The sequence below is a fragment of the Chenopodium album genome, chromosome 21 (genome assembly GCF_948465745.1).
Source record: "Chenopodium album chromosome 21, dcCheAlbu1.1, whole genome shotgun sequence".
Classification (NCBI taxonomy): domain Eukaryota; kingdom Viridiplantae; phylum Streptophyta; class Magnoliopsida; order Caryophyllales; family Amaranthaceae; genus Chenopodium; species Chenopodium album.
In genome coordinates, this window is record NC_137854.1 from 33,624,857 (window position 1) to 33,638,215 (window position 13,359).

Here is a 13,359-nt window from a genome sequence, read left to right on the forward strand (position 1 = left end):
CAAATAAACTTTATAATCCTATGTGGCGCGCTAAGAAAATTAAATCCTACGTGGCTGTTTTAGATTGTACAATTTTTAATGTTATGAAACATTGAAACTTGCATTTGGTTGTGATAAAAGAAAATATATGTGAAAAAAAATCGCTGTTTTAGTGAAAAATTATTCATAAAAAAGAGAAATATGGGCATATGGCAGCAAAGGAATTTACAACACTACTTTTACAACGGTTTTAATATGTTGTAATTGGACATTTGAGCAGAATCCCGAAAGCACTTTTTATAGCGGTTATGTAATCCGCTGTAAAAAAACTCATTTTTACTTTTACAATAGAGTGATTAATAGTGGTCTAAAAATCGCTATAAAAAGCTTTTTTTTTTATTTTTTTTTATTGTCGTGATACATTAAATTCGAAAATAGAAATATTTGCATTATTAGGAGTAGGTAAATGTTTTAGTAACAAGAATGGTTGCATTAGAATTATACAAATATTTTGAATAATGGGATAGTTATTGCATGAAATATAACCGTACAAGGGAAATGCATTAAAAATTTCTAGTTATATTTATTAGAAAATAATTGAAACGTAATCATTAAAGGAGAATGCAAAAGATGGTATACATAACCCTCTTTCATGAAAGGAGGTAGTATGCCAATTAATACTTTTTTGTTAAGGTTTTCTTATGTGGTCTTTTACATAATAGATTAAGTTTACCTAATAAAATTTGATATACTACGTAGTTGTAACTCTTGTAAGTGCTTGAGCTAGACACTTCAGAATGCATGACTCTAGCTGATAAGAAAATTACCGTCTAATAGAGTCATGCATTCTGAAGGTAATTTGCTTATAAGCTAGAGTCATGCATTCTGAAGTGTATTTAAATATATTTGCTTATCAGGATATTTAAATACGACCTTGATGGTTTGCATGTAATGATCCAATTCAAGAAAACAATATAATCTGTTGTTCGATTGCCCTCTTCATAAATGTGCTTGAAATCCACGTAGCAGAAATGACGAAGAAGCTCTTTGACATCTTTTCATCAACTGTCAAATCTTCCGGCCTTCCAGGAGCACTGAGTTTTATCCTGCAAAATATGAACAATACAAGTTATCACCTTCAATTAAAACATTACCTAGAAAAATTACGGGCACGAGCCAAAAAGGAGCTCATTTCGGAGAGCCATAGCTTCAGCAATTAGGGGAGTAGCCGTTCCCAAATTAAACGTGCGGCTACAAATATTATTGCCAAAGTAATCTCTAATAATAATACCCAACTTATCTCGAACTGAACCATCACAATTAATAGGTCCAAAATGTAAACAATTTTTTTGGTGTTTAGAGAGCCACAAGGGCGGGTGATGAAAATCGATCCCAAGATCTCTTGAAAGCGGAAGGGAGCTCTAACCACTTGAGCTATCCCTCACTCTCCCCAAAATGTAAACAGTGATCATACATGAATATTATTGTTTATTCTGATTGTTTAATGGGAGTTTATTGACTATTGATAGATGTCTAGGCAAAGGTTGGCACAATTGGACAGTAGGAGGTTCAACGGTGATGATATGTTGTTAGGCCCAAAATATGTACTCATGTTGTCTATTCTAACTGTTTGAAATAACTGCAGTACCTTATTTTTTTGTTTTCTAAAGCTCAATCACCCAAATAAACCCTATAATACTCCGTAAGTTTATTACTCTCCCATCTCAGGAATAATTAAACAAGAAACGAGTAGGAAAAAAAAAAAGAATAGGAGGAAAGAAAAATTTGGGAAAGCGAAATAATTTGCACCAGCCGGGAATCGAACCCGGGTCTGTACCGTGGCAGGGTACTATTCTACCACTAGACCACTGGTGCTACTTATTGTGATTTACAAAACCGAACGAGATTAATAAATTTTGTTGTAGTATTTAAGTTTATATCTTTGTAATATACACCATACTTTGTACTAAAATGAAATTTCTACTTTTTAACAATTTTCTTTTGAATCAATCATAAGCTCATGGGGAAAGCAATTAGTATAATATAATCCTGGAGTACTATGGATCATGGTATTCCTATACAATATGTTTGAGTTATTTTGCGTACACTTTATATTATTTTGCTTAAATGTTGTGTTATTTTGTTACAATAATTGATAACACGATATTATACATGATTTATATGTGATATTTGGTCATATTTTATTGTGTTTTCTTCATTTTTCTAATCTTTTAGAGTTATTATTCTTCCTATTTCTATATTGCTCTTCTCGTTTTGTTTGTTTTTGTTTTTATAGGAATAGGGCTCGATTTGTGTGGAATTCAACTTGGACGCGAGATAATCTTCATGTGGAGCGTTTCTAGCATCCACGAAGCTTCACGGCAGCCTAATCCGCAGCTTGATTGCGACTCATCACGATTTACCGCAGCTTGCCTGCGGCGCACTTCAAGGGAGCAAGAAACACAAGGCTGGCAGCCTACTCCGCAGCCTTACTGCGGCTCGCAACCTCGTACCGCAGCTCAGTTGCGGCCACTTATTTACCCACGAGTTTAGCCCAATTTTTGGGATATTAGGAGTCCTAATCTTATGTAAAGACTACTACTTTCCTAGCATATAAATAGGTTTTAGATAGTCTTTTATAGAACACTTTTTACATACATTATTTTAGAGCTTTTTTAGTATTACGTTCTTGAGCATTATTTTCGAGGGTTCTACTTTCAAGATTCAAGATTTCATAATTAATTCCAAGTATTGATTTCTTTTCTCAATTCTCTTATTTTATTATTGTTATTATGTTTTCTTTAATTATTTGTCTTGTTATTTCTATTATCATGTGTGAGTAGTTTCATAATCTAGGGTTAGGTTGAACCCTAATATGGATTAATGTGTTATTTAATTCCCAATTCCCAATTTAATTAATTTATAATTCCTCTTTATTAGGGTTGGTTTTATTATCAATGATTAACTAGAAATAGAATTATTGAATGTGATTAGGTTTACAACGAAAGTTGATTCTTAATTGATATTAGAACCCTAATTAAAAGTTGGAGCTTTTATGCATGAAAATAGCTAATTGTTCTTGCTAGGACTTATAGGATGCCGTTCTCAATGTCTTTAATATGTATGATTCCATGAAAATAGGTATGATTGCATGTTAGGGAAGCTATTAGTTGATCGAAAGAAACTCTTAGTATTGTTTTAGGGAGCATCTGTCCTGTGGAATATTTATTGATTTAATTGAGGGAAAGGGATTGTTCTATTGCATTGATTCATATTAGTGGGGATACTTAATCTTAGATGTTTTTAGTTCTTGATTAATTTCATATTATTGTCATTTATTGCTTATTGGCTAATATTGTTGTAGTTTTGATCTATCGATATTGATTGGTTACTCGCTTAGTATTTATTTGAGTCTATTTAATTAGTTGAACCATAGTCTCTTGGGATCCGACCCTTACTTGCCCGTCTACATAGTAGTGGTCTTGTTAGGTTATTTTTGTTAGGTACGCGACACGCCTACCAATAATATGATATTTATTTATTTACTTCAACCTTAACTCATGCTATTTTTAATTTACATAAAATAACAAGTACTTATTCAAAATAACATGTATATAAATTGAAATAATAATTTCACATCAAAATAATATTAACAACATTGAGTTTTAAGAGAATCGAACACTTCATGAGGTACTAAATTTTTGGACATGAACACATTTGAACCCTTAAATGGGTTCAAATCAACAGATTTATAAGAAACCCAGAAAATTGGAAGAAGAAAAGAGGAGATAGAAAGTGTCTTTGATTTAGAGAGAGAGAGAGAGAGAGAGAGAGAGGTTGATTTCTGGAAAATTGAAAGAAGAAAGGAAGAGAAAATTTATGATTTTGAGTTGGAGTAGCTGAGAAAGGGTGATAGAGAGTGAGTGTGGGAGGAAGATGACTGAGAAAGGGGGCGATATAACATACATTTATTTAAAAATAACATATATATAAATTGAAAAAATAAGAAGTTAACATCAAAATAACATGAATTTTATAAACCTGGAGTACCGTGTGCATGGTGCTCCAGGAGTAAGATAGAAATTGCGTGGGGCAAGAATGTAAGAAGATGTAAAGTTTCATTCATACCTTAGAAATTGTTCACATAGTCTCTCATACGGACTAATAAAAATAATACTAAGCTTACTATTTAGAACTACTCCCTCCGTTTTTAAATACTTGCTCCATTTCTTCATGCGCAGAGTTTTAGGAGAAATTTGAGAAAGTAATAAAATATAGAGGTAGTGGGGTTGGTGGAAGAATAAAAAATTGTAAAAAGTGAAAGTAGTGGAGAAATTAGAGGAGAGAGAATATGAAATTAATAAAATATGATATTTGTTGGGTCCACTAGGTAATAGATTGAATTAAATATTGTAAAGCTTTCTAAATGAGGAAATGGAGCAAGTATTTAAAAACGGTCAAAAAAAGGAAAGTGGAACAAGTATTTAAAAACGGAGGGAGTATCAAATTAATTCAAAATCAACAAACCCAAATTCAAATTTGATCAATCTAGATCATAGCTAAATTGAACTGGATTTGAACTTAAAAAAATGCCTGAATTTGTTTAATCAAGACATTTAAACAAATTTATTTTCCCCAAAAAATAAGCTAAGCAAATTGATAACACATGAGCCTAATAATATTGTGTAATTTTTTACAAATTAAAATTTCACAAACTATTGGGTGTGGACGTCCGCACCCAACAATTCGTGCGTCCATATTATTTTGCCTTCCATTTCTCTCTCCTTTTTCTCTTCCCTTCTCTTTCTCTAACCTCTACTCCTTTCTTTTCTAGATCTAAATCAAAATCAGAATTCATATCAACTGCATTAAATCAAATTGCTATTGAATTAAAAATTGATGATTTGCTCTGTTTGAAAGTAGATGACGGATGTAGAGGTGGAGGCATTCGCTGGTGGTGGTGGCATTCGCTGCCTGGGTCAAATCACTGGTGGTGGTGATGGCGTTCGCGAAGATGGAGTCGTTCGTTGGTGATGGTGGTGGTGTTCAGTGGTTTGTGGGTACGGTGGCCTGGGTTCGGTGTTTTGTGTGTGGTGGCCAGGGTTCGATGGTTTGTGGCCTTGGTTCGGTGGTTTGTGGGTGCGGTGGTTGATGCACTACATGAGCCTCTGTGTGTGCCCACTGTAAGATAAAGACTTCATCTGCACTTTATGCACAGTTGCATATTAGCACATGTACCATCTTTAGATTGATGTGGGTGTAATGTAGATTAGGCTTGTACAAAACTATCTGAGAATCCGAAAATCCGAAAATCCGATCCGCAACCGATCCGAAATTTAGGATATCCGATCCGAATTTTCATTTCGGATCGGATATCCGATCCGAAAAATCGGATATCGGATACGGATTCGGATACTGGTTTTCAAATTTTCGGATATCCGAAAATTGTCGGATATCGGATATCGGATATCCGAACTGATATCCGAAATTAATTGGGTAAAACTAAATCGTGATATTAGAAAATAAAAAAATAAACAAAAAAACTGAAATTTCTAAAATAAATTCACAAGAATTAGTGAATCACATTATCAGTTTATCACAACATCTACTTACTTTCAATCTCTCAATAAAAAAAGAAAAACCCTAAATTCTTCCCCCTTTCTCTATGTTCACTGTTCAGGCCGCCACCCACCCTTCGTCGCAGTCCACGACCACCCCATCCTAACCCGCCTCCTCTCAACCCTCCCCAAACTCGCCGATCCGACCCGAGTTAACTCCGAGTCCAACTCACTCCACCAAGAAAAACTCTCCGATCAGATCTCCTCGACCGCCGCGACGATATCCCTTTCTATGACACCGTCCGCTTAAACGACGCCGTCCCCGCTCAACTCCTCGCCTCCGTCGGCGCTGATATGTCACTGCAAAACTCCTCTGGGTGGAACCCGCTTCTTGATGTCGTGTGTCGCCGGAAACTAGAAATTGCGAGGATTATTGTTCAGCATCATCATCTTGCTGCTTGGGCTAAGTGGCGATGTCGGCTTTCGAGGTTACTTGCGAGAATGAGGGATTTTTATTTGGAGATTCAATTTCATATTGGTTCCTTTTTTGTTCTTTTATTGGCAAAATTGCCCCCTCTGATATATTGTACAGGAAGGCTTAAGATTAGAAAATTGATAAAATTAATGACATTTATTAGATAAGCATAATCAATTTTTTAAAATAATATCGGATAATGGATATCCGAAATATCCGATCCGAATGATTTCGGATACCGGATATCGGATATCCGAAATTTTCGGATCGGATTCGGATATCAATTTTAGATATCCGAAGCTTCGGATATCCGATCCGTGAACAGGCCTAATGTAGATCTTTAGGTTGATGGTTTAGTATCATTAGAAAATTGGACCATTTCATAGTTTAGACTTTAGAGGGTAGCATGAGTTGGTTTGATTTTTTCTAACACAAGAAAGAGAAAGAAAGGAAGATGAGAGAGAGTGAAATAAAAATTGTTGTACTTATTAGAGTCGGTTGAGTTTAACAGTACTCGTATTAACTTTGTGCATTGATACCGGGGACAGTTTTGCAATGACTACAATAAATTATAAAAACGAAATCTACACCGTTGATTATTATTATGTAAATAAGGCTATTGATTTAAGTTGACCGAAACAAATACCCAAAAAAGTCTTTAATAACTAAACTATAAGACTGCTTCCAATCTTCCATTAATGATTTTCTACAATGTATGAATAACCAACATAAAAGATTAAGCACCATTGTCAACCAAAAGGAAGATATTGCAATTGAAGAACTTTCCGACGCTTAATGTTTTTCGACGAATTTGCATTTATCGTTGAACATTGACATTGCTGTCGAAAATGAGCATCAGATATCTAATTCATGATATTTTTGGGGATAATTTGATAGAAGAGTGGGGGTGTTGTTGAGAGCGAGGAGAGAGAATCACTGTATAAGAAATCTATCAATTAGTGCAACTATGCAAGAGTAAAATGGATCCTATCTAATTATCCATGTACTTCGTATTATACTTATCCAATGTATAAGATCGTATGCTTTTTGGCAGTTTTCCATTGAATGTATGTTATATTTTAATCCTACCCATGTTAATTGTTTCTCTATGATTATTTAATGGAGATTAGGTTGAAGGTTTGTTTTTTTTTTTTTTTGACAAAGGAGATTAAGAAAACCTTAAAAAACATAAACAAAGTAATTCCCTACGATGAGCAGCACCAGCAAGAAGATGCGCGTCACCCACCGAGGATCTAGGAACCTTGCGGATGGAGCAGGAAACAAAGGACAGAATAATATGACGGATTTCATCAACAATCCAAGTTACTGAGATGTCCAAGGAACCAGAAGCTGAAAGCAGCTGTGGAATAGCCATACAGTCAGTGAGAAGCATAATCGTAGCATACCCCTTCTGACGAGCATGCTTAAGACCCCAGAGGCAAGCTAACAATACTGAATGAAGAGCAAAACTGGCCAGACAAGCCCTGGCCCCACCACCTATACATTGGGAAGAAGAATTCTGAAAACACCAACCAGTCCCAGCATAATAAGTGCCTCGATCCCAAGCAGCATCACACAGTAAAGAAACATCATAAACATCTAGAGGGTCGCCTTGCAAAATATAAATAAGAGGACAAGAGGAGAACCCCGAAGGAGAGGAGTACGAGACAGAAGCCAACAAGCGGGCTTCATGACTTCTGATACTCCACATCAAAGCTAAGTCCACGATAGAAAGTGGAGAATACACCTCCGAACGAAACTTAATACCGTTTCTAGTAAGCCAAATCGCCTAGTAAAGGCTAAAGACGTTATCTAAGGAAGCCCAATCCTTAGAAATAACAGACTTATCACAACATCTGCAAACCAAGAATGAAACAGAGTGGAAGAAGTGAGGCCTGGAGGAGGACCCTAAGGAACCATGTTCCAGATCATCTGAATAAACCGAAATTCCCGGAACAGATGATCAACTGATTCCGAGGCGAGGCCACAAAAGATGCATGTAGAGTCAATGGGTAAACCTTTTGACAAAAGTAAGCACGCCACCGGGAGAGCATTGTGTAAAATCTTCCAAACAAACAACTTCCATTTTGGAAGGATAGGCAAACACCAAAAACGATTCCACCAAGCAGAGGGTAACCCAGAAGTATTAACTGCATGATATTGATAAATCAAGAAGGAGTAGGCTGACTTAGTAGTAAAGGAACCATCCCGAGTGAATTTCCAATACACAAAATCATCAATCTTCTGCTTAGGACGCTCCAAGCTTAGAATCGCAGAGGCAATAGACTGAAGGAAAAGTTAACAAACAAGAGAAGCCTTCCAAGAAGAATCGCTAGGGGATAACAAGTTTGACACAGAAGAAGGTCTATCCGCCTCAGGAGCAGAATCCTTAAAAGAGACATCCACCCCAGGAACCAAACAATCATTTAAGATACTAATACCAGCCCCTGAACCAACTTTCCAGGCAGAACCCCTAGCAAACACCGAACAACCTTCTAACAGTCCTCGACTTCCCCAAGAGGGATGAGCACAAGAGATATAGGGTTTAGAAGAAAGCAAGCCCGGATATTTAACTTTCAAGGTTTTAGAAACCAGCAGTTGAGGGTGTTGCATCAAACGCCTGGATTGCTTAGCTAGTAAGGCTTGGTTGAAAGAACGAAAGTTGAATACCAAGACCGCCTAACCCTTTAGGAAGATGTAATAAGGTGGTAGAAGTCATAGACATACCCTTAGGATCCTTACCAAATTTCCACCAAAACCGAGAGATAAGGCCATCCAAGCGATCACATATGGAAGAAGGAATCTTAAAGACAGATTGAACATGATTAAAGGAAGCAACCAAGATTGAGTTTATGATTACCAACTTAGCCACCTGCGATAACCTGAGGGAAGCCAAAGACGACAGGCGCTGAACCATCTTATCCACCATAAATTGAAAGTCTTTACATTTACTTATGCCTAGATCAACTGGGACTCCCAAGTAAGTACCAATGGAAGTGTAGGCTTGCATTCGCATGGAAGAGGATAAAAAGTCACGGAAGTCGTCAGGCGTATTAAGGCTAAAACGGACGAAAGATTTCTGAAGACTAACCATCTGACCAAAAATAGAGCAGAATTCCTCCGTCACTGAAAGGATATTTTCATAGTCCGAAGGAGTAGCATGGAAGAAAAATAAAGCATCATCGGCAAAGAATAAATGAGAGACTGAAGGGGCCTTCCTAAACACACGCAGACCCTGAACAAACCATTCCGCTCATCCTGACAAAGCATCAAAGAGAAGATTTCCATGCAAAGCACGAAAAGATACGATGATAAAGGATCACCTTGACGCAGTCCACATTTAGGATGAAAGGACTGAGAGGGAACTTCATTCACCAAAATCTGATACGAAACCGTAGTGACACATTGCTGCAAAATGTTAATCCAATACGGGGGAAAACCAAATCGGCGAAGAGCCTCCCAAAGGAAGTTCTAATTGACTCTATCATAGGCTTTATTCAAATCAAGCTTTAAGGCTGCCGAGCAGAGCTTGGAAGGAGAGTTCTTCATATAGGAAAGAAATCATGGGCTAAAATACTATTGTCCGCCATTAAACGACCCGGTACAAAGGCAATCTGAGACTCTAAAATCAACGACGGTAAAACCCTTCTCAACCTATTAGTTAAACATTTCGCAATGCATTTGTAAAAAACATTTGTAGACACCTAAAAATGTCTCCCCAAAAACCAAACCCGATGATGAACAACCTTTCACCGCCATTATTGGTCGGGTTGAGTATTTAATCCCGGGAGTGCTTAAAATTCATATTCAATCAAATTCAGTTCATCAAATAGTCAATGGATCAGTCCTAATTTTTAGTCAAAGCATAGTTCCTCTTTTTGGCCCAAACCTTTTTTATTCATTTCACATTATTTATTGTTTTAGCCCAATTTTTTTTAAAAAAATAATAAAACTTGAAATAGCCCGAAATTATGAAACGACACTTAAAAATGCTGAATGTAATTAGGGTTAAAATGTTTTTGGGCAGATAAATGGAAAAAGCCCTTCGCGTCACGGGAAATAGTGCCGTGTCACAGGGAACACTCCCGTGTCACGGTAGGAAATCCCGTGTCACGGTGCCTTTCCCGTGACACGGGGCAGCTCCGTGTCCTTTCCGCATAAGCCCTTCACGCGTTTTATCTCCCGTAGCCTAATTATTTCCCGCATCACACAATATTCTCTCGTGTCACAGTAGTATCTGCCGTGTCACGGTAGCCTTTTTAGGGTTTTTGTTTATTTTAGGGTTCCGTGTATTCCCCTACTCATTTTTCCTATAAAATACCCCCTCATTTATGATGTACGGGGCATCAATTAATTCTCCCATTCTCTCTTCCTATGCTCTAGCCTAAACACTAGCCTACCTTTTTCTCTCAAAATACCTTCTTTAAGCACTCCAAGGAGTCCGTACTTTACCCGAGGTTCTGTCCTTAAACCAAGGCGTGAAAGGTAGAACTGTGTTGAGGGTTTGGCCCCAAATCAACTCTATTTAATTTCATTTTAATCATTGTTTTATTAATTTTCCTTGAATTTACTGACGAGTTTATTGTTTTTATAGTTGCAAGCAGGCAAAATCAAAATAAAGAATCATGTTCCTTTTATTTCTATTATTTTTCTAACGATTTTATATTGTTGGATTTATTGCTGAATTGCTTCCAATATTTATGTTATTCTATTATTGTTTATTGATCACTATATTGCATGTTAAAGGGAATATGTAATTGAAAATCACGCCTAATAAGATAATTTGGACAACCGGTTTAATTAGGTTCCTTTTTAATCTTGTTATTTAATCAAGTGGTCACAATATTTTAGAATTATATGTTGCATTAATATTCAACCAATTTGGCATAATTATAGTTTGGAGCAAATTGAATCTTTGTTTGCATGCTTTAAGATCGCAAGAATCACTTTTCATAATAAGAATCGAGTAGAGGCTAATACGGGCGAATTGAATGTGACTTTGACTCACTTCGTACCATCATCCCCGATCCTCCTTTCGTAGTTCTAAACCATATGGAGTTAGTAATCTCATGGATTATGAATGGGGTGTAACCTTCACGGGTCAATCGTTGTTGCCTTTCGTTGTCCCTTTATCGTGGTTGCCTTTTATGATCCGTGAACGGTTTACAAGTTCCTTAAAAACTTGTTGGTGGCTCCATACTTTCCTTGTCCTTAATCGTATATGTCAATTCCCACTTCCTATGAGTGCCAAGTATATTCATACATGCTTAAGTAGGCGCACTTCAAATAACGCCTACAACATTGCATAAACCAATAGGCCGGAACTGAGAAGCTTGTTCCGGGTGATCAACTTTGGGAAGAAGAACTAAAAAGGTGCGATTCCATTCTTTCAGCAAATAACCATGATCAAACAAGTACTGGATTGCGTCAATGATATGGGGACCAACTACAGACCAATGAGATTTGGAAAAACCTGCTGTATATCCATCTGGATCAGGAGATTTATCATTACCAATGTGAAACATAGCATCCTTGATATCTGCCCCAGAAAAAGGCCTAGAAAGAAATTGACACTCCAAGTTCGACAAGGTCGGGATTCCCAGACTATCCCAGTGGCATTGAGCAGGGGTCGGAGAAGTATCGTAACAATTGTAAAGAGAAGATTAATACTTCTGTAAAAGGGTTGAAATTTCCACCTGATCCGAGAACCAAGCACCATTCTCATCCTTTAAGCTCATTATTTTATTCCGGCGACGGCGCACCCGAACTGAACGAAAGAGAAGAGCAGAATGAGATTCCCCTAAAGCATCCCACCTTGTATTAAATTGTTGTTTCCAAAATAAAAATGAAGCTTGAGTCTGAGAAAGCTTGTCTTGGAGAACAACGAGGAGCGAACTTCTATTAATCGGATTCAAAAGATCGTTCGAATTTGTCTTGATTGAATCTTCCAGATCTTGCCAGTCAATACCCCATTCACGTTTATGGTTAACACACCAGGAAAGAAGGCTGCCTTTAAGAAGCTCCAACTTCCTCGAAACAGAATACATGCAAGAACCAGGACAGGAATTCTCCCAACTAGAAGAGATTAAGGCCGCAATATCAAGGAGTCCGAGGCACCAGTTTTTTATCTTATAGTGACGTTTCCTCATACCAACTGAACCAGATTCTTTCAAAATTACCGCGGCATGATCCGAAAATAAAATGGGTTGATGAAAAAGGGTGGCATTCGGGTTTGACACCAACCAGGAAGAAGGGGCTAAAGCCTTATCTAATCTTTCATAAGTCAAGTTCTAAATTTGACCATTTGTCCTAGTAAACCGAGGGCTAGAAAAGGGAATATCTAGAAGCTGAGAAGTTAATTTCCAATAAAAAAAGGCATTACAACCCGGAATATCCCCTGAACCTCCAACTTTATCACCGAGGTATTATACTTGATTAATTAAAATCCCCTAGAATAACCACATTTGGAACTGATTGTAAAATTATTGAAATTTCATCCCAAACTAAAAGTCTAGAAGAAAGGTGAGGCGAACCATACACAAACACTACGTATTTTATTGCTTGACCAGGAACCATTATTTAACATAAGATTACATGAGGTGAAACTGAAATAGGTACAACTACTACCGGGGCGAACCAAAAAACAACTAAGCCCCCACTAAGACCTAAAGCATATGAACCACAAAAACCATCAAAGCCTACTACAGACAACTTTTGGACAACCATATCTACAGATACATAGGTTTCCATCACAAACATAATATCAGCAAAGTTGCGGACTAACGAAGTGACATATGGAACATTAGAGGAGTCCGCTGCTCCAAGCCCCTTGCAATTCCAAGCTGCAATATTCATGGATCCTTGGGTGGCTCATATCGGGTAGCCACCACACACCCTCAGACTCGTGAGAATCACCCAAACTTGAGCTCTTGTCGCCATATTTGCGTTTCTTGAATAGCTTGAGGAAAGTCATACAAATTGAGTTTGCATCCGAAGCTTGACAGAGAGGAACATGAACTTCCGGTGATGCAGAACGGCGCTTGTAGGGACAAGCAACCTTAACCCAATTCCAAACCTTATCTCCTTTCTTTTGATAATATCAGAGTAAGAGCCCCTTTACCACGTTTCTTTGCCATTAAATTGGAATCTGTGGGAGTTGCTGATGCTGATTTAGGAAAAGACTGAACCAAAATTAGTGGTGAGCACTCCATAGGAACTGGGTCATTGGACTCCGGTATAAATTCTCCATATTTAGGCACAGCACCGCCAATTGCAGCATCAAAGTCGTTGGAAGATAAAGCAAACCCGTCCGCTGATGAGTCCACCATATAACCAGAATCATCATGA

The 13,359-nt window shown here is 37.3% G+C and overlaps 1 protein-coding gene and 1 non-coding gene across 2 annotated transcripts; both read right to left on the reverse strand.

Moving 5' to 3' along the window:
• Nucleotides 1–940: 940 nt before the first annotated feature.
• LOC145600689 (uncharacterized) lies at nucleotides 941–12,867 on the reverse strand. The gene is made up of 7 exons (XM_081656572.1): nucleotides 12,607–12,867; nucleotides 11,729–12,302; nucleotides 11,310–11,551; nucleotides 8,683–9,247; nucleotides 8,320–8,585; nucleotides 7,191–7,801; nucleotides 941–1,085 (listed from the first exon to the last, which is right to left on the reverse strand). The coding sequence occupies exons 1-7, from the start codon at nucleotides 12,865–12,867 to the stop codon at nucleotides 941–943; spliced, it is 2,664 nt and encodes an 887-aa protein (XP_081512698.1).
• On the reverse strand, nucleotides 1,784–1,854 carry TRNAG-GCC (transfer RNA glycine (anticodon GCC)). Its single transcript has one exon. It is a non-coding gene; the product is annotated as a tRNA-Gly (tRNA).
• Nucleotides 12,868–13,359: the final 492 nt, after the last annotated feature.

Excerpts from the sequence above, each read along its gene's own strand:
- LOC145600689 (XM_081656572.1), bottom strand. The coding sequence starts at position 12,867 with ATGAATATTGCAGCTTGGAATTGCAAGGGGCTTGGAGCAGCGGACTCC. Across the intron at positions 8,586-8,682 it reads TAAAGGGTTAGGCGGTCTTG|TTAAATATCCGGGCTTGCTT; the intron begins GTATTCAACTTT and ends AAACCTTGAAAG. Across the intron at positions 1,086-7,190 it reads CTTTGTTTATGTTTTTTAAG|GATAAAACTCAGTGCTCCTG; the intron begins GTTTTCTTAATC and ends CATATTTTGCAG.